Source organism: Mixophyes fleayi, chromosome 3 (genome assembly GCF_038048845.1).
Source record: "Mixophyes fleayi isolate aMixFle1 chromosome 3, aMixFle1.hap1, whole genome shotgun sequence".
NCBI lineage: Eukaryota > Metazoa > Chordata > Amphibia > Anura > Limnodynastidae > Mixophyes > Mixophyes fleayi.
Window position 1 is genome coordinate 299,354,124 of NC_134404.1, and position 26,888 is coordinate 299,381,011.

The following is a 26,888-nucleotide window of genomic DNA, read 5'->3' on the forward strand; positions in this document are numbered from 1 at the left end:
TTCAAAAAATTTTAAAATATGGCTTTAAGAGAAAATCAAAATTTTAATTTTGAAAATTTAAAATTTTTAATGAAACATACTGTATATGTCCTATGAAAGCTCATAATATGAGGTTTAAAATGCGACCTTGCCCAACTCTCTAGCTCAATCGGGTGATCTACAAATACAATTGAGAAAATTGCTTTTAGCATTTTTTTTAATTAAAAAAAAAGTGCTTTAAAAAGGCATATAATTTCAAAATTAGGGTACATAGCCTAAAATTTGGAGGTTTTCTTTACACCCAAGGCAGCATTTATTATACCAAATTTAATTAGAGAATGTAAGATAGAATTTTTTCAAAAATTGTGTTGATTTCATGTGGAATGACCCAGCATGTATTATTTACTATGTAATTTTATTAATGTCCTCCTGCAAAAAAAAACCAAAATGAGATGTTGTATCCTGCACTGTTGATTGTAAGTTAGAAGTCACTGGTGTTTTCTATGACCATACAAGAAGTAAGAAGCTGCAGCCAATGTGCCTATATATAGGACATTAACCTATTCTTATACATTTAAAGTTGCAACCCGCATACTTAATTTTTTTTTTACTTAAAAACAGCATATTTTTTTTTACCAGTTTTCACATGAATCTGATTCAATATGATGACCACCTATAACTTAGATTTCCCTTTGCAGAATATCTGTGTGGGATAGTGATATGGCCGAACAGTCTCACAGCTGGAACACATTTGTATTTCAGCACTCAAGCTTGTTCCCGAGGATAGGATCACCCGATCCATATCAGAGGCCTCCCACAATGAAAATTATGGCAAAGGAAGGAGTGGCATGGGGGATAATGCTGACAACAAGTGTTCCAAAGTTTCTCTGTGTACTATATCATATGTGACACACAAAAAAAACAAAACATAATGGGTTTGCAGCATTTCAAATAACTTCAGTTCTGCTAGAAGATCTAGGTATAAGTTCTTTAATAAATCATGAACACTGAATGTTTTATATTATGAAGTAGTAGTAGTATTTTTTTATATCTCTCCATCTATCAACTACACTTTATTTATTACTAAGTGTTACATTTATGACACATTTTCAATATGAGTATAGCCTGCTTTTGATTTTCCAGTCTATTTTCAAACTCAATTAATATTAATTATATATTTTTGACCAGATTATTAGTTAATTAACTCAGGCTTAGTTATTATAGTTACCAAAACAAGTTCGAGCAGAAGAACCAGCATTGTAAAAATGGATAGGGGCAGCAAATATTCACTTGATTTGTATATTTTTATAGACCATATGCCTAAGTATAAAATTTGTATTACCTAACACAGCTAACGTTGAAGATGTAAAGATACAGTAGGTGTCAAATTGTCCTACAAAACCAGGCTTTTCCATTAAATTTTACCGCTTTATGGTAATATACTGCATTTCGCCAACACTGAAATTCCCTGAAATACCTTTTTCTGCCACCAGATTTCCCTTTCAGAGAAAAGTACTAGGCATGACAGATAAATGACAATAAGGCAGTATACTGTGCTTTGTGGACCAAATTACTATGTACACGTCCCAGCTTTAATTAATGAATCTCCAGCATCTCTAGTCGGAGCACAGGTAACTGTCAATCACTTGCAGTAAAAAAAAAAAAAGACCTGCAAATAATTAATAGTTACCACACAGACCATAGATGTTGCACTATGTAATAACCCCCCAAAAAGCGTGAGATACCCCAAAACAAAACAGACATGACCATAGGGTTTCTCTGCTATAGTGAAACCAGCCCCAGGTTAGTCAGCACAGTGCTGGTGCCTCTAGAGTGAGGGGAGCTGGAAAAAACCACACACACCCTCACCTGCACTGAAAAGTGCTGGAGATAATCAGATCCCCCGCTGAGCTGTAGGAGTCAGGGTAATGTACTAAACTGGGACCCACCCATTCACTACAAACAACTGCTGCTAAATGACCAGAGCTGGGATTATCTGGGGGGTAAGGTGGCAGAAAGAAGAAGAGGGAGAGGAAGGGAACGTGGGAAGGGATGCGGAATTGAAGGTTCACGCATCAGGTAGAAAAGGATTAAACTTGCCTAGTGGTTCTATTCCACACTCGATTTCTACTAGAATTGAAGTAAAGGTTGGTTATGATATGACGCCCATAGGGACCAGACTTTATAGAAGGAAATGGAGGAGCAACCCAGTATACTGGTGATGTGTTCCATCTGGTAAGTGTGCCAGATGCCAGATTTGGCTACAGACCATTGAGAGTGTTGGTGGTGTGGGGCTTTTCCATGAGGCAGCGATTTGACACGTAGCTGCGCTAATGATATGTCAGAGGAGTTTGCGAGTAGAATTAGTGAGGTCTGGGAGAGGCAGTGATAGCAAAACATGTTTAAGTTCGGAGGGTATAGGAATATCAAGAATTGCTGAAGCTAACGCGAGGACTGCTGTCCAGTATGGGCGTATTTTGGGACAGTCCCACCAAATATGAGTAAAGGTTCCTGTTTGACCACAATTTCTCCAGCAGGCAGCACTTGTCTGTGGATATATAGCTGTAGTCTGGAAGGAACATAATACCATCTATGACGCAGTTTGTTGGTGTTTTCTTTAACGCGGACATTTATGGAGCAGCGTGCTATCCATTCATAAATGTCCGACCATTCTTCCTGGTCTAGCGTGGTCCCCAAGTCCGTTTCCCACTGCATCTGTAAGTGGTCTTTAACCTCCAAGGTAGTGGGAAGTAGGGTATTATACAGTATAGATATAAGACCTTTTGAGGATGGATCTGAGAGACACAGATTCTCAAATGCAGTGGGCGGTCTGGATGACAGCTGAGCTTTGACTGTTTGATGGCAATGCCTAACCTGCAAGTATTGATGGAACTGTCCCATACCAAATCCACTCCGGTCTGCTAAGTCCGAGAATTGCAGGAATATTGTAGTCTTGGTATTATGATTGTGTAGTAGTAGTTTGCCCTCACCTGCCCTTCTTGTATACATGGAGCGCGATAATCCAGGTGTGAAAGCAGGATCGGACCGTAGGTTTATCAAAACCGAAGGAGTGGGAAAAAGAGACACTGATCTATTGCATCGGGACCAAATTGAAAGCGTTAGGGCCATAACTGGGTGGGTTCGGGCAGGGGTTGGACGCTGTGTGGTTGGGAGCCAAAGGATAGAGCAAACAGGTGAGCCACCCAGTAAATCCACCCAAATCCTGGTTCCAGGAGGCGAGTGCCATTGCACACACTGGGCCAACCATGCAGTGTAATATTAGTTGCAAAGATTGGGGATGCCAAGACCACCTGCTGTGGAAGGGAGTTGCAAAATACGGACAGAGATCCTAGGTCTCTCATTTGATCATATGAATCGCATTATAGAGGTTTGTAACATTTTCAAAGTTGGGGAGGGGGGGTGACGCTAATAGGGAGGGTGTGAAAGAGGTATAATAGCCTTGGTAGTAAATTCATTTTCATTGATGTGATCCGCCCCACCCAAGATATCATAAGTTTATCCCATAAGTTTTTTTATACAAGCTATGAGTGGAGGGTAGTTGGCTTGATAGATACTTTCCACCTTTTTGGAGAGTGCTATACCCGGATATTTTATGTGGTCGGAGTTCCAGTGAAAAAAGGAAATTCAATTCTAGGAGCTACTTCAACTTAGGGAGAATATGAAAATGTAGGATATCTGTCTTGGCTGTGTTTATTTTGAAATTTGAAATTGTAGAGAAAGTGTCAAGCTCTTGAAATAGATTGGGGAGCGTAGTTAAAAGGCTAGTGAGTGTAAGGAGAATGTCGTCTGCATAGAGAGCTATCTTGTGATTGTTAGAAGGCAACTATATGCCGGTAATATTGGGATTCAAGCGTATTTTTATAGCCAGGGGTTCTATAACCAATGCAAATAGAAGGGGGGAAAGGGGACACCCCTGTCGAATCCCGTTTCGGATAGGGAAAGATGGGGAGGACCATACATTCACCTGAACAGAAGCAGCCGGGTTGTAATACAAAGCTGATACCCCCTTGAGGAAGCGATCTTGGAAACCGTAAGCAGATAAGGTCTGCATCATGAAGGGTCAGCCAATGCGGTCAAACACCTTGTCGGCATCTAGAGATAGAAGGAGACAGGGCTGCTTGCTGTCGTTAATGTGTTGAATGAAGTCTATGGTTCGCCTAGGATTATCTGCAGCCTGTCGGCCGGGAATGAACCCGACTTGGTCTGGGTGTACGTATCTAGGGAGCACTGAATTTACCCTATTCTTGAGGATTTTGGCATATATCTTTAGATCATCGTTTAGTAATGAAATGAAACGGTAGCTACTACAGAGGGAAGGATAGTTGCCCTCTTTGGAATTACTGTGATCCGGGCTTGGGTAGTCGCCGGGCTAAAGGGGGTTCCGTCAAGGATAGAGTTAAATCATGTGGTAAGCTTAGGGCCAAGAACGTCTGCAATTTTTTTTGTAATACTTGGCTGGAAAGCCATCGGGGCCCGATGCGGAAGCCACCTTCATGCTACGTAAAACTATGATGGTTTCTTCCTCTGTTATGTCCGAGCTAAGAAATTAAATCTCTGTTTCAGAAAGTTGTGGGAGATGGCAGGAGTGTAAATAGGTATTTATCCTTTCCTCCAAGGCGTCCAAGTTGTACACCGATGAGTAATATGCTTGAAATTCTTTTATTATCAAACTCGGGTTATATGTTGTTTTTCCTTGTGGATTTTTGATAGATGAAATAGGTTGGACATATTTTTTAAACATCATGCAGTACAGCAATCACTCAAGATCCTTTGAGAAGATTCTGAACAAACACTGGCACATTTTGCTAGGGGTTGAAAAACTGCAGAGCATTCTACCACACAAACCACAGATACTTTACAGGAGAGCACAGAACCTCAAAAGCACACTAGTTAAAAGCACCATGGATCCTGACAAGGAAATTGAAGAAATAAAGCAGTCTACAGGAGAACAAACCAGATTTCTTCCATTGCACCACATGTATAGCATGCAACACTTTAAGAAACAAGATCATCAAACAAAGTTTCTAATCTCATACCTGACACACACACCGGGTGTTCGATTTCTATTACCGAAGCCCAACACACTTACCTGCTCCCCGCTGACCGCCGCGTTCCGTCCGTCATCTTCTTTTCGGGTCTGCACATACGCAGACTTGATCCTTTTATGCCTTTTGCTTCTCACTCACTGGCTGTCCAAATTTGGCTCAAAATTCAAAAGGCACTTCCCCCTGCAGCTCAGTGCCTGTTCTTCAAGTTACGTGCTAGGTACTAGACGTGGCTCCATTGCTCCTGCTGGTTGTTCTCTCTCCTGCTATAAACCTGTTGTCTGCAGAGCTGACACTTCATTGTGTACTTCCCCACTATCTCAGTGGTAACCAGTTGTTCGCAGAACTGACACTTCATCTCTCCTGCTGTAAACTTGCTGTCCGCTGAGCTGACACTCCATCGTGTCATACCCCCATCTACTTTATAGTAAGCTTGTTGAGCCTGACGGATTCTCCTCTCTACAGTCACCTTACAGGTCTCGCTTCATACTTCCAGTAAGGGCTGCGACCTGCAGTACAGACGCAGCCAAGTCCAAACCACCTTGCGAATACCTTCTGACCATTAGACTGCGCGCCATGCTGGAACTAGTGCTAATTTAGGCACATCTAAGATCCTAATCTACTGAACCGTGACAATACCACCCAGAAAGATTATCATATCAAATAGAAAATCACATGCGATTCGAGCGGGGGCAATTATCTACTGGAATGCCCCTTACAATATTGTAATGTTCATGTTGTTGCTATCAATAACAATTGACCAAAGCTAACTTGCTGTAAGTCTGACAGGGAGTCAGTGTGATTAAGTTTAATTAAATGTTCTCTACAGTTTCATTCAAAATACTGTTAAATAGGAATCATTTTAATAACGCATTGATATTTGAGTATAATGTTGCTGTTAAAAGTGATAAAGCTCTGGAACACATAAAAGTGTAACAGACCATGGTACTTTAAGAATAGAGGGCCTGAGCCACATTTAATGGTGGACTTATATGCATACTGAGCGCATACAGAAAAAGATGCATAATATAAGAGGACATTCATGTGAATGTTGAGTTGTGTATATTGAAGGATGTGACCTACACAAAACGGTAGTATCTGCTCCAAAAATACAAGTGTGTATACTTACGCCTAACAGTAGCACAGAGATGTGACTTGACAGTGTTGTTACGACATGCTAAGGTCACATTATCATATGGTGTGCAATGTAATGAAGTGTCATATACACAAGAGAGAATAGTGTATTGACAGTTATTAATAAATGTGAAAGTTGAATTTTTCATGTTAAATGTAATTAAATAAAAACACCTCTAAATTGGCTGTTTACCCCTTTAAAAATCCAACGGCAATCATGTTTCCTGCAGTAGATCAAATGGAAATTTCAAATAAAAAAACACAAATAGACGGCCACCACCTGATATTATATAGCCACAATGCTTCTGTATTAAGTACAATAAAATGGAGGTCATGCCTCAAAAAGCCAAATCAGAAGTGTCTAGATAGTGCTGCTAATAGTCGTCGTCATCATCACATATCTTTGCCCTCCAGTAAGAAGCGTATTGGGGTGTGTGTTCAAGTCGAATTATGTTGCCTTCTGTAAAAACACCCTTATTGTACTCAGCTTACACTTGCCCACCAATGTTTTGTTTCTCCGGGAATAAGGGAACACAAGTCTACAATACACAAGATCTAAATACGGATGCAGTTTTGGTGCACATGCACAGTTCACAAATGTAAAACAAAAAACAAACACAGAACATTGATGTACTTCAAACTCTAAATAAAGCTCAATGAAACATTGGCAGAATAAACAACTGTCAGTGAATACAAAACATACTATATTACGAGGAACGTACTGGCAGACAGTCCCAATTTCTGGAAGAAAATGGGACATGACTTGAAATGGGTGTGTTTGAATTTGCCCTGATAGTTCAGTATGGAGGAGTATTTCACCAACTGTGTAGTGAAGGAGGTTAACATGCAGAATGATTCAACTACTGTTGAATGCTGACATCACAAATCACATTATAAAGTTATTTTGGCAAAGAAACTTAAAAGGTATTAGATCATCATAGTGGATATGGACACAAGCATTGAACTAGCACTGCGCATATTAAAATCCACATTTTACCCTGTTTATAAAACACTTACTTGTTTATTCTTAGTAGGCTTGAAACAGTCCTTGCACACAGTAGCTCTAAAACACACACATAATAGTGGAATATCAGTATAACATAAAATTCTTTTAGATGTCACAAATCTGAAAATGAACATAATGATTATCAACTATGTTAATATTATCAGACTAAAAAGTAACCATTAATAAAATTCCTTGCCAAATGCAGTACTAAATCTAGATCAAAATGAACTAAGTGATCAAAATAACGTCTAGTGATGAAAGCAAAAAGCTACTACAATAATTTTTTATTCCCATCACATAAATTAAAAATAAAGAATAAAAGTTGAGCTGAATTTGAATTTCTTCTGAACAGCCGTTTCAAAGAGGCTTCCTGGGCACACCGTGTGGACACAACACATTGAATCGAAAAGATTTCCTAATTTGGAGATTTTTAGCATTACAAACAATAACAATAACCAAGATTTTATTATTCAACTTTAAAATTGATTACATTTAGCAGATTCTGGAGACCTGAAGTAAAAAAAAATGCTGCTTTTGAAGTTATAATTCTGAGATTCTCTTGAAAAAATATAGATGCTTAAAGCTTTAATTAAGTAAAACAATAATACGGAGGCCTGGTCTTGCCAGAGGCAGTCTACTACAAACAATAAGCCAAGATAAATACATGCGTAGAAGAAGAAAAAAAAGGAGCATAAGACTGTGGACGCAGAGTCACTTCAAATAACAGACTCCAGTGAGATCACTGTATATTCACCAATAGGGTGGTGTTTACTATAAAGGAAGCACTGGCAAGACACTGAGAGATTCGTGGAAATCTATCAATACCCACCTGCCATTCTCTCCTTGTGCATTCCCGAGGGTAAGACAATTAAATCAATGTACTTATAATACCATTTTACTCCTCATTCACAATAAGTTTTCCTCCCAGATGGAATGCCCTACATTAACTGCAGAGTAAGGAGATTTCTCCCATAGTACAAACTCTGCAAAGAGGGGCAATAACATAGTCGTCTCACTAGCTAGTAATAAATGCCCAGGGCACTACATTCTAGAAGCAGTTCTCTGAAATATTAGTCCCTCAACCACCATGTAGCCTTCTTCTACTGGGTCACACTACAGATAATGACTGAGAAAGAGTTAGGAATCTTACACCAATCAGTCAGGCACGCACATATAGTTAGAGGTGCAATGACAATTTCTGGCAGCTGACATATCTAGCCTTTCCTATATATAGGATTTGGTCAGTCTAGCTCAATTTGATGCAATGAAAACAAATATCTGACTGTTTTACGGATTTGCACCAAGGATTTCTGAGTCACTGGAGAGGCGCAAGTAGGGAAGACAATGCTTCTGGCAGGGGCCGATCTAGAATTTTATTTTACGGTGAGGAGGGGATTTAGTCCCCGCCCCCTTTTTGACAGCTAAGGCTGCCTCTATGTGCAGGTCCGTTTGGCAGAGACAGGCAGGGAGAGTGTGCTGCCCGGCCGCTCCGATTGTAGATTGTAGCTGCCAGAAACACAATCAGAGCAACCCCTATCGCCCCTCTGGATCCGCCACTAGCTGCTGGCACACGTGAATATTACAAATTCTGAGATATCACTACTTTACAATACCTGCATGTAAACAACAGCTGTGGCGTGTGGTGAATCATTCAGGGATTACTAACTCACTCAATATATCGGGTGAGTAATGTTTTAAATGAACTGTGCAGTGCTTTCCCTGAGGTGCTAATACAACTAGTAAACTTTAATTACCTAGGCAATATGAATAGAGTAAAAAGTAAACTGTTCTGGGGAAGTGTCACTTACAGGAAGTGGCAATCCTCATTTGTTTCTTGGTGACAAAACACCACCCCGACTTCAAACATACTCTGAAAAAAATAAAACATTATGTCAGTCATAGAGACATGGTAAACAAACAGGGGAAGTGAGAGGGTAAGGCTATCAGCAGTGTGATCAAGCAGAAGCGATGAAAGAGGAAACCGAAACCAATCCCAATCCCATGTTAGATCATCAGACGAAACCTTTCTTCTGTGTGACCGTTTACTGAATAACAAGCAATGAAAACAAACGGCCCCTATTTTAAAGGAAATATACATGGTAAGGAGGTTGGATGACTCCTGAGAGACAATGCAAATGGTCTTCAGTAAGTTCTGTATTTTGTATGTGTGTGTGACACTAGGTCCTTCACATGAGAGAGGGGGTTCCTGTGTTAAGTTAGAAACAAAAGTCCTGTCCAGGTTCTGTTTGTTTATTTTTATGCCTGGAGAATAAATCTAGTTAAGGCCAGCAGAACCAAAACACTGAACTGGTGCGATTTATGTGGCTGAAGCGTGTGAAGTGCAGTCCTCTCCCCCAGGAGACGGTACCACTAATCTGATTTTATGACAAAATATATAGATTTAATGGTATCAAAACCTCACTAAATGAAATCTTAATGTGGGCATAAGTTCTGTGATTATTTACAGCTCATACTTTATTACATTTTGAATTCCAAAGTATAAAAGGTCACACCTTGCTTACAGCTTGAACCCCCAATTCATCAGATATCATGGGCTGAATTATCCACTTGTAAGCTTCCTTTAGCTGGATAATATCCGATTTTTCCAAGAGGCGACCTTGCTTTCTGTTTAGAAGCCATAAAAACTGCATTTAATGAGAGACCATAATCAAAATACATTTGCTATAAAGCACTAATATTGCCAATGTTATAATGGATGCTATAACATAAATATAGTATATGTTCCATATATTGCAGTTTTAAGGAAAACAATAGACAGTGGCTTACAGAAAATGTGATTTCTATTTACACAACAACTCTATAATTTCTTGTCACTGGAGCAGCAATATTATCCTCTTAATTTATTTATAAAGCACCACAAGATTCTGCAGTGTAAAGAAAGGAAGAAGCAAATACATATGGTAATACATAAATACAATAATAATACATAAACCAGATAAATACATACTGAGAATTATGGCAACTCCTTGCAGTGCTGGCTTTTAATCTCTTATATTGGGTCAATTTCAATGTATGGCCTATAATTACATCCTTTCACAATAGTCCCATAAATTCCTAGCTTTTATAACCCTTACTAATAATCAGACCTCAAACAGCAAGGAGAAACACCATAGAAAACACCATAAAAGTGTTACTTCAGCCCTGGTTAATCAGAGCTAAATAGCCAGTATTTGACATTAATATAATATCAAAGGCTGTGTATTAAGGAGCTGAGCAACATACATGTAATAGGTAAAGTGTTTGTACTAAAAGAGTCTGCCATTTTCTCTGTATCGCATGTGCAGCAGGTTGCCATGTCTGAAGGTTGATTCCTACACGGTGGTCCAGTGGATCCCAAACTTTCTCAGTTCGAGGCACCCTCAGAGTCTCCATAATTTATTTCAAGGCACCCCTAACCCTTGTGGCTCTGGCCACGGCACCCCTGTAAGATCGCTGCAGTACACAGATTGGGAACCACTGCAGTAGTCAGTGATGTCACAGTAACTAAACTAACTGCATTCTCAGTTTCTCCACCTGTAGAAGATTTAATCAGGGCACTGTCCAAAAGATGTGAGAACAATATGTAATGCCGAGGGCAGTAAAACCTTTATTTTTAATAGGGCTGAAACAGAATGTCAGGTTAACTGTTACATTCATGGTTCATATCTGAAAACATCAATTTAGTGCTTATTGGCCCTTCATATTGTATAATGACTTGTATTTATGTATGATAAAACTACAATGCAACAAGTGTATAATAGATGCACTGATGCATTAATCTCCCGCACACTTTTACTCACCTCATTTCCTGCTGTGTGTGCAGCCAGGCAGAATGCTAGATTCATGTTAGACGCACCCAAAAAACAAACCAAAAAAAAAAACAAAAAACAGATTAGTATCTGTATGCTCACATTGGTTTCACATTTACAAGTTTAACTACTAAGATTACTGGTGTCATAAGTGCATTTCGATATTAAACACTTGCCTGGCAGGCACTAAAACACAAAGGGAAAGTGTACCATATGTGTTACAACCAAGAGGCAGGGAAAATGGGTCTATTCATTTATTTCAGATAAACTTTTACAGGGTAATTCCCTGAGAAAATTATGTAGTCCAATTAAAATAATTATGCTGGGTACTACAACATGCTGAAACAACCAATGACAATGAAGGAAGGAGCTCAAGTATAATCTGAGACCCACCTTGTCCTCCAGTGCTAGAAACACTGTGAGGTGTAATTTGAGCTACTTACAATGGGAAGTGAAGTGGCTCTCAGTAATAAAAACAAATTCCTTACGCAGAAGGATCTTTTTAAAAGATGGTGAAATGCTGCTCTTATGGTAAATGACCAGATTTGATCAATTCAGAGGCTAAAGCAATGACAGGAATAACTCAGATTCACTAGAGCTAAATCAAAAATGAAAGCAGAAAGTGTCCAGATGTCCAGACACACAAAATGATTGGAGCTTTTGAAAATACTTAAATGGCCTTAGATGTTAGGGGAAAAAACAGCATGGTGGTATGAGGAATGATATGCCCATGACAGTGAATTTGTTAAAAAAAAGTTGTCCAATCCACCATCCTTAGCAAATAATGCCACAGGAAGCAATTCAGATGGGGACTTATCCTAGAACTCTCACAGTACTGGCCGTATTTTCCCATGTATAAGACGCACCTTTTTCCCCAAAAAGGGGGGGGGGGGGCAGCGGGTGGGGGAGATCGAGGGGGAGCGGGGCAGTGTTCCAGTTGCAGCAGGGGGAAGGGGGGTCCAGGAGGAGGGGGACAGGCAGAGTGGCAGCGGGGATCCAGCAGGCGGCAGGGGACAGGCAGAGAGTGGCAGTGGGGATCCAGCAGGCAGGGGACAAGCAGAGTGGCAGCGGGGAGGGGGGTGTGATTGCAGGGAGAGTGTGCTGCCCGGCTGCCCACAATCAGAGCAGCCGGCCATTACACTCTCCCTGCCTTTTTTTGACAGCTACCGTAATATTTTTTTAAAAAAATTTAGAGGCCAAAATTAAGGTGCGTCTTATACATGGGGACACCTTATACATGGGGAAATACGGTAATCAGTGCTGGTCCACTATTTGACTGCAATGATGGGGACTAGAGGCAAGAACAATGGAGCAGTGAACCTTTAAGTATTCATGGAAGTAAAGAGGAAGAGTAGTAGGAAGAAACCTATGAACTCGAGATATTAAGTTACCCAGGTCAGGATCAAGACTGTGGCGCAAATTATTAAAGAGCAGTGTCACCTACAAAGCAAGCATTTTGCTCAAACATTAAATGTACTTCTAAGTCATGGTGATGCACAGGTGGTCTGCAACTTATGGGGAACACCATTCCCATACTGTTTGAGAATCAGGTACTGTATTTCATTGCACTACAGTATAACACTATATTCCGTTTATCCATGTCCGCTGAGAAGTTGCGCTATACTGCAATCATTAGCGAAATTGATGGCTGTGGAAGGGCAGCATGGTGCCTAAGTGGTTAGCACTTCTGCCTCACAGCACTGGGGTCCCTAACATGGCCTTATCTGTGTGGAGTTTGTATGTTCTCCCCATATGGTTTCCTCTCACACTCCAAAACATACTAGTAGGTTAATTGGCTCCTATCAAATTGTGTGTATGTTAGGGAATTTAGACTTTAAGCTCCGTTGGGGCAGACACTGATGTGAGCGAGCGCTGCGGAATTAGTGGCGCTATATAAATAAATGATGATGTTCTAGTCCCCCTTCGTCCATTTGCTCACAGATGATATTGAAGCGGACATTTGAACCATCACTCTCCCTCCATCCCTCCTTAGAAGCGGAAGGTTGCGAGTAGTCCATATTTACGTCCCTGTATAACCTCAGCCTTTGAGTTTAAGAAAAGTTTGATACTTGGAGCGTTATGGAGGTTCCCACTTGTCTTTAGGAATAAAGTTTTCAAATGTAAACTAAAAATTCTCCTTAATCTGTCACAACTATATTGCAGGAACAAGGAAATAAATATCAAATGTGTAGGTGGGGCAACATCTGACCTAGATCATTTTGTTCATGTGAACATAAATAAAGTAGTGTTACTCTCTCCTAGTCTGGATCTTCATCTACTATAATGGTACATATATATACTATGCTATGACACGTAATAATTTCCTGTATCACTCTGCACTGCTATAGAAAATTATTGGGGGAACCTCATTACAAGCCAAGAAAAGTCCCACTGTCAGTGGGCATAATTATAATGTGTACAATTTAATCTACCCCACTACCCTCCACTTATCTTCAAGTAGTTGTGTTTAGTACCTTTGATGACGGAAATGCAAGTCCTCTGTCTGGTGAAAAGGGACACTAAAAGAGAGCAGATTGTATGCCCTATGCCAGCGGTTCCCAAAGTGTGCGCCGCAGCTCCCAGGGGTGCCGCGGCCAGGGGACAAAAAAACAAAACAAAAAACAATTTACCAATCCGGCGACGCCCAGGACCCAGCATCCTCCTCCCTCCTCACTGACTGTCGGGCATGACGTCATCACGCCCGACATATTCAGTGAGAAGCGGCAGGAGAGGGGAGGAAGCTGGGTCCCGGGTGCCATCACATTGGTAAGAAAACAGAAGAGAAGACAGAAGAAATAAATGAAAGAAGGTCAAGTATGGTAAGTAAAGAAACGGAGGGGAAGATGAAAAGAAACAGCAATGGAGGGGCAAAAGAATGGAAAGGGGCAGACAGCAGCGTGTGGATGGAAAGGGGCAGACAGCAGCGTGTGGATGGAAAGGGGCAGACAGCAGCGTGTGGATGGAAAGGGGCAGACAGCAGCGTGTGGATGGAAAGGCACAGTGTAAATGTGAAGGGGCACAGTGTGATAATTTTTGTACATGTTTTATTTTGTTAGATCTTATTCCTCTTAATATTAGCTGTAAATTATTCTTTGACAGAAATATAATTGAAAAATATATCTAAAAATATTCTTTTCCCTTGGATTTATGTGTATTATTTTTGCAAACAACTTACTAAGTATTTCTGTCTTGACCTAAATACTTATTACGTTATTTTGACTCAAATACTTTAAAAAACGGGACTGCTCGGTAATTATTTTGGAGGGATGCCTTGAAAAAATTATGGAGACTATAAGGGTGCCGGGAACTGAAAATGTTTGGGAACCACTGCCCTATGCTATGTACAGAAGACTTGAACTCAGTGACAGTTTGTGAGCTGCACATATCAGAATGATTTGGCTTAATGTTATGTTAAATCCCAAACGTTGCACATAAAGTAAGGCTGTACTCTATTTTTCTTTCGACAATGCAGTAGGAGGGAGTGAGTTTTAGGGACTGGCGAGGGGAATCCCTCGAAAGTTGTCTTACACAGTATGTGAGTCACCGAGAGTCAGCCAGGCATTACATGCAAGTCAGAGAGATAAGAACGGACACAGATTAAAGCAGAAGAAGGTAGATACATATGAAGTCAAACATTTACACATTTATATTATTCACTGGGTGGAAAACTGCTCAATTCTGAAACTTACTTATAAAAACAAAACAAAACATGTTATTAAAATTAAATTGATATTTCTATCTACCCTCCCTATGATGCTATAGTTAAGCAACTAGCTGTAGAGGAACTACAAGACACAGCATAACTTGTCAGCCAGTAGCTGGAGTCCCATAACAGCTAGAAACCAGGGGCTGTCTACTCATATTTCCTAAAAGTCCTTAGTTGCCCGATATTGGTAATGGAGACAAAGAAAACAAAAGAACAAACAAACCAGGAAGAATAATCATAGAGGGGAAGCATCAACAAAGGAGAGGCAGATACAATAAATCTCTCACCACACCTGTAAATATGGTTATTTTATTTATTCATATTTACAATTTATTATCCCACCTAAGCAGCTTCGCAACAAAACAAAATAGGATAATCTACTGTATAAATTTAGTCCTAATGAGATTTGGAAAAACATATCCTCCTTATTAAGCAGTATCATTAGTCTTGTTTAAAAGAACCTTGATGGCCATGGCAAAATAGGGAACTGACAGAGATGCAAACAAACTGGGCTCTCAGATCCTAAATTCAGCTAAATTGTTTAGTGTTGAGTTATTGGGAAGCTCTGGAGCACTATCTCTGCCTCTACTACAAAGTATAATCTGATATGTGGCAGCAATGGAAAAGAATATGGATACCTCAATAACAAATCTCATAAATCTGTTCAGATCTGAGAACTCTGGTTACAATATAATACAGCTGCTCCCCAAGGGAGCCTATTCCTATATATTTAACCGAGGCCTACCCACTTTGTTATGCTGCATTCCTTACCACTGGTGACCCCCTGCACCCTCCAAGTATCTATTCTCTTTACTTACTTTCTGTCACTCCGATTTATCTATCTATTTCACTAAGGTTTTCTTCCTACCAATCTTATATTTTGGATCCAACACCAATTCCTCACTGCATCATTTTTTAAGAAGGTTCGAAGGATAGGTAACGTGTATACATGCTACCTGTACTTGTATGTATATAGAAATGTACACAATACCCATGTGAATCGCTAAGATCTGCAATTTCAATTGAAATTGTCGTCTGTGTGTGCATGTTAAGGAATTTGGACTGTAAGCTCCAATGGAGCAGGGACTGTTGTGAGTTCTCTGTACAGCGCTGCGGAATCAGTGGCGCTATATAAATAAATGGTGATGATGATGATGAAATTAAAAAAAAAAAAAAAAGGAAAAAAAAAAAAAAAAGAACCATACTTAAATCCGTTAATGTCAGTAATATGTAATAGGAATGCACCTTTAGTCTTGAATCTGTGTAGATCAGTGTGTGTTTTTAGATTACTTATTCATATTATTAAGAAACAAATAACTTACAAATAATGAGAAAAAATATCAACTTAAAAATAAAAAAAAACAGCAAGTTTTTGCTGCAGTCAGTCTAAAGTTACCCCTCTGAACCTAGCCTAAAATATTGTATAACTAAAAACTCAGAAATGCTACATTATAAACAATAACTATTTTTTAATTTCTGACATTTTATAATATATTCATTTTTGAAGCCAGAAAATGGCATACATCACTATTTTACTGGTGTAAGGGCTCCCTCTGCTGGTATTTATGGGAGCACTAAAATGAAGCAACTCTTTTAGACTCTCATTCTGGGCCTCTTTTAAATTCTGCTCTTATCTGTGTATTTAGAACTGCACGTATCTCAACAAGCATGCAGCTCAAAAATCTGTGTAACAATCCGGCCGTTTATGGCATGCCTTTATGGGGTCAAATACTAAATATGTTTCAGTTATCATCATCAAGTAAAATAAATATAAAAATAAATAAATAATGAATTTAAAATAAAAAAAACTAAAAAAAAAAACTGTTGTCCTCTCTGACCCACAATTGAACCAAGCATCAGTGCTCATAGTCTGGTCTGGTTACAGCTAATGCACAGGCTTATTTCCCTGGGGAAATAAAAAAATATAATAATATATGTCCCCGATCCAGAGGAGGCTGCAACGTGGAATTTAGCACTTGGAAGTTGGACATACATCCAACGCTAAGTGAGTCCCTTTATCTATTACACCTAAGAGCAACCTTTTAGTACAACCATCAATGTAAGCACAATTAATAGTCTAGCTGATGCATTACAATGTATATAGTAACAATGCAATGTAAAAAGAACATAAAAGTTGCAGGATATAGAGATGCAACAATCCCTCTGAACCGGCTTATTTATTAGTCGCTCTGTATAAAGGCACTTTACAGAGAAGTATGATCATACCATCAGTCCCTGCCCTAGTGGAGCTTACAGCCCAAATTAACTACCACACTCACTAACATTAACCTACCAGTATGTTTTTGGATTGTGTGAGAAAACATCACCTGGGGGAACACCCTGCAAACACTGGGATTACATACAAACTCCACACAGATAGGGGTCCTCAACATTGTCTATTTATAAGGAGTCACAAAACTCTGCAATGCCAGACAGTCAGAAACACAAATCAGATAGTGCCTTAGTCATAAAAGAACCCATTGCCCAGTGCTGTGAATCAGCAATACTAACTCTTGTGCCACCCACTTATAACAGCCTCACATCAGTACTCTACGCTGTTAACACTTCTAGATGATCATAATGGTTACACGTTGGTCTAGCCCAGAGGTCGGCAAACCCCGCCACACTTGCCAGACATAGCACGCAGATCACTTCTGTATGGCACACTGGAGCTCCGAAGCTGCCTCACTAAAGCGGCCTATGATGGTCAAACAGAGCTTCTGCGCATGAAGGCTGCAACGGAGCTGCTGCACATCGGCTGCTTTGGTGAAGCAGCACCTTGTTATAGAATGGAGGAAGGATGTTGACTCCAAAGGTAAGTTTGGGGAAAACTATAAATTGGGGGCACAGCTCTGAGGCACACTGTGCATTGGGGGCACAGCTCTGAGGCACACTGTGCATTGGGGGCACAGATCTGAGGCACACTGTGCATTGGGGGCACAGATCTGAGGCACACTGTGCATTGGGGGCACAGCTCTGAGGCACACTGTGCATTGGGGGCACAGCTCTGAGGCACACTGCGCATTGGGGGCACAGCTCTGAGGCACACTGCGCATTGGGGGCACAGCTCTGAGGCACACTGCGCATTGGGGGCACAGCTCTGAGGCACACTGCGCATTGGGGGCACAGCTCTGAGGCACACTGCGCATTAGGGGCACAGCTCTGAGGCACACTGTGCATTGGGGGCACAGCTCTGAGGCACACTGTGCATTGGGGGCACAGCTCTGAGGCACACTGTGCATTGGGGGCACAGCTCTGAGGCACACTGTGCATTGGGGGCACAGCTCTGAGGCACACTGTGCATTGGGGGCACAGCTCTGAGGCACAGCTCTGAGGCACACTGTGCATTGGGGGCACAGCTCTGAGGCACACTGTGCATTGGGGGCACAGCTCCAAACTGGTTACACTAAAGTAGGTAGGAGATGAAGACTGAATACAATACAGGTGCTCTGACCACTGTAAAAAGCACCTAAAAATCCATATAATTAAATACCATTCACAAATATATATGTAAATGTTCAACTCTATGTAACCCCCCGCCTATCCCACTATATTCTTCCACTCATATTGAAGAGTAGTCACAACTAAAGGCACGTCAGCTTGAATGATTTTCCAGGTTCCCAGTCTATACAAGTTCAAATATAATGACAACCCTGCACAGAGCCAACAGGAAACAGGTACAACAGGGACAATTTCAATGCAGGGCAGAGAGGGCATCATGGGCAGTGATTTAGAAAGTTGAACAAACTGCACAAATCTCCTCCAAATCCTCCTGTTTCTATCTTTTCCAGGTTGTGAGCTTGGAGAAATATTGGTGCTTAGGAGCCAATGGGGTCTAAATATATCAATGACTTCTCCATTAAGATATTTTAGCTAAGGAACTGATTATTTTTTCCCTACGCACATCAGACACACATCTTTTAGCACCTGTAATAGAATGGGAATATTTAAATACACATTTATGATTGCTTCAAGTTAAAGTTTAATTCTGGGTCAACTTTTAATGTTGGTCTTTTAAGAGCAACTTGCAGTTGTTCACAGCTAGGAACAATCTCTGTATTTAGGACCAAGCAAGCCAGAAAGAAGCAGCCATTCGTGGGCTAGAACAACATTCAAACTATCAATTCATAAAGAACTATAGACCTCACAAAGCAGCCAGTCTCGGTGATGTCACCAGTTCCTAGGGAGTTAACAAGCTCCTCTCTCATAAATGCTGATTCAGTCCACAGATGACCTGCTTCCACTGCCAGTAGAAAACAGCACACTTTAAACAAACAATAGAAATGTCTTTGCAGCATTAGTACACAAAACCTCAAAATAAATAGAATGAGAGAAAGAACTTATTTAATAATTCAATGTTTATATTTTCCCATCATCAATATTTTTTTTTGCTTGCTTCGAGTTTGAATACAACTAATTTCATTTGTGGTTAGTTTCATTATAAGTAAAACCATGTAAACCTTGTATGACCACAGAGAGTCAATGAGTCACTGATTGACACAGGACCGCCATAAACACTGAGAAACAGTAACGATGCAACAGAACTAAAGCACCACTCTAAAGAATTACGAAAATGAAAACAGAAAATGCTTTGCGTAAGAAGATACAAATAACGTTCACAGCTATAATTGTAAAAGTTTTGGTCACTATCGGTAATAAATATATTTAACAATAAAAAGCCTACACTCTACACTGAGCAGGGTTTTTTCATCTGCACTCCATACTTCCTGTTTAAAACCACCGAAAAAACTACATGAAAAAACAGTCAGTATTTAACTTATGTGCAAAACAGAAAACTAATTTTCACCCCTTGCATTGTAACATGGTTTTGTCCAGGAGACTTAAATAAGAAACTTCTTAATTTAAGTTCCTTAATGAATCAGGCCCATTGTGTGCAGCATACTGCGGTACATGGATCTGCTCCTTATGCACTGTGGGTTACAACATCCTACAGCATAGTCATACACAGATCAACTGAAAGGAAAACAGATGAAGGTTTCTCTGTTTTCAGCAGATGATCCATTTTTCTCTATTATTCTAGATTTTGGAAGCACATTCTGGCCAGTACATTGCTATCACACTTAGTACTGCATTCTAAAAGCATATAATCCTTAAACATTTAATATCAGTAGACAAGACAGGAATACACAGGTCACCTTACCTCTCTCACCAACAGCTGTGCTGGTAGGGACACCGAGAAAACAAAGTCCTTAAACTCGTAACCTGCAGACTTGACTTTATGGGAAATCTAAAAAGAAAAGAAATTACGTCATACTTCTTGTCACTTCTGGAAGTGACTGCACTAATCATACAAATGAACAGTATGTGTAACAGAAATGATGAGGTCTTCTCACTATGAGCAAGTTGATAAGATGCTGTAAGTAACTGAAGATAGATGACCTGAGGAGGGAACAAGTCATGTGCTCTGCTTAGTAATACTGAACATGACAGTTCAAACACATTTACAAATCATATCAATTCTTTACAAGCAAGTGAAGAGGGAGCTGCCCTCACAGAGGTTAAACTACTATCTTAGCTGCTTTATGGTCTAGAAAAAGTTATAATCAAAACAACCAGGCAGCGTTTACTTCTGCTGTAGAGATTCACTAATTTATACTGCTAAAACAAGGAGCAGTCTGAAAAAAATCTGTCAGCACTTAAGGATTTCAAAAACAGGAGATACGTAATAATATCAAGAGCCTTAGCCTATCTGAAATGAAAAAATGAAATGATCCAGAGGCCTTCTTGGAAAATTGGTTTCAGAAAAATCATTGATCTGCCCTTCATTCCAACTGGCCCACTATGTCCAGGGGTCCCGACCCCCCCCCCCTCCCCTTCCAGGGGCCTCAACCAAGTCATTACTAGACCAAACCCTCAATTTCAGATATCAAGATGCTATTTTAAGGGATGCATGAAAGAGTGGCACCAAAATCTAATTTTACCCAGATTACACAATTGTTCTACAGAGCAAAGGAACAGTTCATGTCTGTGAAACGGTCACTACAGAGAAAAAGCATCTAGTATGCAATGACCCCCTTTCTTTTTTCCCATTTCACCAATGGAAGCTCAATCGTGATTGGAGCATGAAAATTTTCGGATTGTCGTATAAACATTGGTGTAAAATGAATCTTCTCTTCAAGTAATGACGTTCTAAACACCTCTCACACGAGGGCAGCCGTATCAGATGCATGAAAAAACAGTCAGTATTTAACTTATGTGCAAAACAGAACACTCATTTGCACCCCTTGCAATGTAACATGGTTTTGTCCAGGAGACTGAAATAAGAATCTTCTTCATTTAAGATCCTTAATGAATCAGGCCCCAGATCTTTATTATTTTGCAAGCTTTTAAGAGCTTGTAGGTCCTGTCTGGTGAGGTTTTTACTTTGTGGGATATCATAATTTGAGTCACAGGTCCTTTACTACCATTTCTTGGAAAGTAGCAATATGCTACTTCTTGACTTAATGGGTAGAATTTAAACTTCTATCTGGTACACACATGCACTATTATTCTGAGTGTCTCACAATATATATATGAAAAATACTACACTATTCTATTCGGGTATTCCGGTTCGGAGTCACGAGATACAGTGATTTATTGATTCATTGGGATTTGGGACAAACATATAGCTGTGCCCTATCTACGCACAAATCCGATCCACATTTAACACCTTGTTGGATTGGGCTATTTACACCTAATTACTACACTATCACGAACCCTGTTCCTTCTCTATTTTAATAAACAGACAGGCTGCATTAAAACATGCTGTGACACAGACTGTTAGATTACTATTAGAATACATGTATTTGTGATTAGAGCATTGGTCTAAGAACAGAATAATGACAAATAATTCCATGATTAATACCATACACAATATAACTGCATACCATCTATACATACCCACAATAAGACCTAACACAAGCAAAAACTTTGCTTAAACAAAGATGATTGTACAAATGGTGGATGATAGAAATACTGTAAAAGAAGGCTAGTGATGGAAGTGAACAACAATACCTGTGGGGTCTAGTGTTGCTGCATGCTGTGTACATTACCTTTTTAACAAACTCTGTGTTGCAGAGGTGCTGCAGGATCCCCAGGCACAAATTACAGGTTTTAGGAGTCTCAGAGTCAGAGTGCTTTATCTCTCTGGAGCTCTGGGATTCAATGTTGCACCCATCTGTGTCTTCCAATCTGACCTTCTTACTTGGTGGGGCATTGTTTTCATCAGTTGCACCTCCATGGGGCAGAACCAGGAACTTTTGCAGCTCATCAGCTAGATCCTAGAATGGTTCAAGTATAATCATTTATTTATTATTTCTAATCAAATTATTTTTTATTAGTCTAAAGAACTAATTAATTTACTACAATATCTGTAAAGTACTATAAGGTCAAAGTACTCAGCGCCCCCATGTACATGATATAGACCTCACCAAAATAGCAGAAATGGAAATCGTTCAAATGCAGTATTACAAATATCCGTGAGTTTGTGTCATCTGCACCAATTCTTCATATTAGTTACCAGATAACTTCCACCAGTGTGGTGGTTAATGTAACTTGTCCCATATGTCTTATGAAGGTTGACTTTGACTATTGAAATGCATAGCCTGGAACATGGTGCAGATTGATATTATTATTGTGAATTTGTAAGGCGCCACAGTGCTCCGTAGTGCCGCATAATAGGGAAAAAGAGGATTTATGTACTTACGATAAATCCGTTTCTCTGATTCCGTCTGGGGGACACTGCTTACCATGGGTTGTGGAGGGAGCTTGGGGAGTTGGCACCTAACTAGTTAACTTTTAGTACTGCTGACAGACCCCTCCCCTTTACAATCCCCCTGCCCCCTCTTGTTCAGTTAATTAAAAAGCCCAAGGAGAAAAGGCCAGCCAAACAAGAGCACACAGAAGAAAAGCAGAAGGGAGGGATCGCAGTGTCCCCCAGACGGAATCAGAGAAACGGATTTAACGTAAGTACATAAATCCTCTTTTCTCTTTCATCCAGTCTGGGGGACACTGCTTACCATGGGGACGTTCTAAATCAGCCCCCTAAGGGTGGGACTACTCTGAAAACCCCGCTCGTAAAGCACTACGAGCTAAATTTGCATCCGCGGATGCAAAAACATTAAACTGGTAAAATTTTGTAAAGGTGTGGACAGAGGACCAGGTGGCTGCCCTGCAAAGCTGGTCTGCAGAAGCCCCATTTCTCGCTGCCCACGACGCCCCAACCGATCTGGTGGAATGGGCCGTAAATCTCTCCGGGACAGGACGGTTAGCTTGCTTGAGGGTTGACGTAATCCATCTTGCAATGGACTGTTTTGAGGCTGGCCAGCCTCTCTTATTAGCATCATAAAGGACAAACAGAGAATCCGTACGTCTAATCTGAGAAGTTCTTTTAACATAAATGCGGAGAGCCCTAACCCCATCTAACTTTTCCATAGACTGATGATCCGAATGGGAAGTAGATGAGAAGACCGGAACTACAATTTCCTGGTTAAGATGGAAAGCTGAAACTACTTTTGGAACGAAAGAGGGGAGGGTTCTTAACACCGCTTTGTCCTCGTGGAAACCAGATATGGTTCCCGACAAGACAGAGCTCCTAATTCCGAAACCCTACGTGCCGATGCAATAGCCAAAAGAAAAATGACCTTCCAGGTCAACCATTTCAAATCTGCCAAAAGTAATGGCTCAAAGGGAGGCCCTTTAAGCATATCTAGTACCAGGTTGAGATCCCATGGTGCTGTAGGCGGAACATAGGGAGGCTGAATATGTAAGACTCCCTGGAGGAAAGTCCTAATATCTGGTAAATCCGCTAATTTCAGGTGAAAAAATACTGAAAGTGCCGATACCTGGACTTTTAGGGAACCTAACCGAAGCCCTGCTTCCAGGCCATCCAACAAGCGAGGGAGACGAAAGGAGGACGAGTGACATGTCCTATTTTCGCACCATCTAATGTAGGCTCTCCAAATCTGGTGATGGATGCGAGCTGAAACTGGCTTTCTGGCTCGCATCATAGTGTTCACTACGCTGGAGGAAAAACCTCTAGCCCTCCAGAGGCTGGCTTCAACAGCCATGCCGTTAAACTGAGCTGAGGTAAATTATGGTGACGGAAGGGACCTTGCAGAAGAAGGTCGTCTCGAGACGGAAGACGGTAACCCTGTCCTTCCGCCATAGAGATTATGTCCGCATACCAGACTCGGCGCGGCCATGAGGGAGCCATTAGAATTACTTGCAGACTGCCCTGCCTTACTCGTCTGAGTACGCGAGTAAGCATGGGAATCGGAGGAAACAGGCATCCCAACCTGAACTCCCATCACATCGTCATTACGTCCACTGCCACCGCTAAGGGGTCTCTTGCCCTTGCGCAAAACCTGTGAACCTTTCTGTTGTGTCTGGAGGCCATAAGATCTATGTCCGGAAGACCTCACCTCTGAACCAGAGACTGGAAAACTTCCGGATGGAGTGACCACTCCCCCGGCATCATCTGGTTTCGACTTAGGTAGTCCGCCTCCCAATTTCTTATTCCTGGGATGTATACTGCTGATATAGCTGGAACATATTGTTCTGCCCAAACCAAAATTTGAGCTGCAATATTCATTGCAGCTGCACTCCTGGTTCCTCCCTGCCTGTTGACATATGCCACGGCCGTGGCATTGTCGGACTGAACTCTGACAGGGTGGCCCCGGAGGAGGGACTGGGCCCCCGGAGGGCCAAAAGAATAGCCTTCAACTCCAGCACGTTTATAGACAGGGCTGATTCCTGAACCGACCAAAGCCCCTGGAGACGGAGGTGCAGGATTACCGCCCCCCACCCCTTCAGGCTGGCTTCCGTCGTGGTTATGATCCATGACCATGGAGCGAAGGACCTGCCCACTGTCATGTGGTCCTGAATCAGCCACCACTGAAGTGATTCTCTCGTCCTCGGAGATAGAGAGATCCTCTGAAGATCCAAGCGTAGGTGGGATCCTGACCATTTTGTCAATAGATCCCACTGAAAACATCGAGAATGGGCTCGACCGAAGGGGATAGTCTCGAAGGAGGCCACCATCTTTCCCAGCAGCCGCATGCACAAGTGCGTTGAGGGGCTGGGAGAAGACAAAACCTGAGTTGTTACGCTCTGAATCGAACTGATCCTCTCGACAGGAAGGAACACCCTTTGCTGGCTGGTGTCCATAATGAGCCCTAGGAAAACCATGCGTTGACACGGAACCATCTGGGATTTGTTTAAATTTATTAGCCATCCATGGTCCTCGAGAACCGCCAAGGTGAGGGATAAGTGATGACGTAAGCAATCTTCTGTGGAGGATTTGATGAGCAGGTCGTCCAAATAAGGTACGACCTGAACTCCCTGAAGGTGAAGATATGCTGCCATTACTGACATGATCTTCGTGAAAACCCTCGGCGCTGTTGAGAGGCCGAAGGGGAGGGCCCGAAACTGATAGTAGAAGGATCCCACCGAGAATCTTAGGAGGGACTGATAGTGGATCCAAATGGGAATGTGGAGGTATGCGTCTTTTATGTCTATGGACGCCATAAACTAATCCTTCTCTAAGCCGTTTATCACTGACCTTAGGGATTCCATCCGAAATTTGTCCACCCGTAAGTGCACATTGAGGCCCTTTAAGTTTAGGATGGGACGAAAGGAGCCGTCCGGCTTCTTGACCAGAAACAGGTTTGAATAAAACCCCTGTCCCTTCTGGTAATCTGGGACCCTGCAGATAACTCTTTGAGAAAGAAGAGAGGCGTTACAATCCTGTATTGCCTGCCTTCTTGATGGATCTCGGGGGAGCAGAGTCATGAAGAAGCGATGTGGAACCGGACCCATTACGTCTATCCTGTACCCCTCTGATATAATGCCCCGGAATCCAAGGATCGTGAGGACGCTGCCCACTGTTCTTGAAACAAAGACAGACGTACCCCCACTGGCACCCCCTCCAGGAGAACAAAATGGTCGTCAGGACGCAGGCTTCTCCTGGGTCTTGGAGGCCTGGCGCCTAGCTGCAAACGAGGATCTTCCCCTGGCAGAGGAGCCTCGAGAATTGGGCTGCCTGCCTCTAAAGGACTGTCCTCTAGGCAAGGAGGTCCCACGAAGGGGCTGACGAAAAGAGCTGACCCGAGGGTTTCGGCTCCTGCTAGGGAATACTGGCAAGGAAGTGCTTTTGCCCCGCGTTGCCTGTGAGATAAGGGTATACAATTCCGGACCGAACAAACCTGCTGCAGAAAAAGGAATGGTTTCCACTGACCTTTTTGATTCCGCATCTCCTTCCCAGGATTTCAGCCATAACGTTCTTCTTGCTGAAATAGATGCAGCCTGAATAGAATAGGATACAGCCGCTGTGTTCTGGGCCGCCTCATAAAGGTACCCCGATGCTTCCTTCAAATGTAAAGCCAAGGGAAGTAAATCAGAGTCCTGTAAGGCCTCTGCCAGCTGGTCTGCCCATGCCTCCATGGCTCTAGCAACCCAAGCTGAAGCAAATGTGGGCATAAAGGAAGAACCCGCAGCCGCAAATATAGATTTCAGCTGGGATTCCACTCTGCGGTCATTGACGTCCTGCAGAGATGCAGAACCTGGGGCTGGGAGTAAAGTGTGCTTGGCCAATCGGGCTATTGGAATATCCACTTTTGGAATACTCTCCCAGCGAACCACATCTTCCTCCTGCAATGGATACAAGGAAGAGAACCTTTTGGGAACAGAGAACCTCTTATCAGGCTGTTTCCAGGCTCCTTCTGCAATATCCTTAAGTTCTACGGAAGGGGGAAAATGAATAGCCTTTCTTTTGGCCTTCTTAAAGAGACTTCTGTCTCTAGGAGTAGGATCCTCCGGTTCTGGGAGGTCCAACGCCTGTCTCACTGCTAAAACCAAATCATTAATAAACTGGCTTTAGAGCCCTCTTCCTGTCCCAAAAGCTGAACCTGGTCAGGGTCAGAATTAACTTCCCCCTCTTCCTCTGAAAACTCCTCAGAATCTGAGAGGACCATAAGGGGATTATCGGATCAAGGCCTCTTTCTTTTAGCAGGCGGAATGTTTGGGGATTCAAGTAACTGGTTTAGTTTATCCAAACCCTTTATAAATGCTGTAGACCATGCCGGTTCTGTGGGAACAGAGGCTTGGTCTGTATGTAGAGAGGAAGGTCCTGGTATAGACGTTCCAATAGAACCTGTGGCAACAGGGAGGCCCAACTGTGTACTAGTATT

At 41.6% G+C, this 26,888-nt stretch overlaps 1 protein-coding gene across 1 annotated transcript in view; it reads right to left on the reverse strand.

The window, feature by feature from the left end:
* Window positions 1-26,888, reverse strand: part of PUS10 (pseudouridine synthase 10) — a 78,365-nt gene that overhangs the window by 45,178 nt on the left and 6,299 nt on the right. The window contains exons 3-8 of the mRNA XM_075203861.1: window positions 21,753-21,980; window positions 19,862-19,948; window positions 10,986-11,020; window positions 9,699-9,810; window positions 8,994-9,055; window positions 7,197-7,242 (exon numbers count right to left, since the gene is read on the reverse strand). Of these exons, the coding sequence (XP_075059962.1) occupies window positions 7,197-7,242; window positions 8,994-9,055; window positions 9,699-9,810; window positions 10,986-11,020; window positions 19,862-19,948; window positions 21,753-21,980 (570 nt within the window). The remainder of the gene's footprint in view (window positions 1-7,196; window positions 7,243-8,993; window positions 9,056-9,698; window positions 9,811-10,985; window positions 11,021-19,861; window positions 19,949-21,752; window positions 21,981-26,888) is intronic.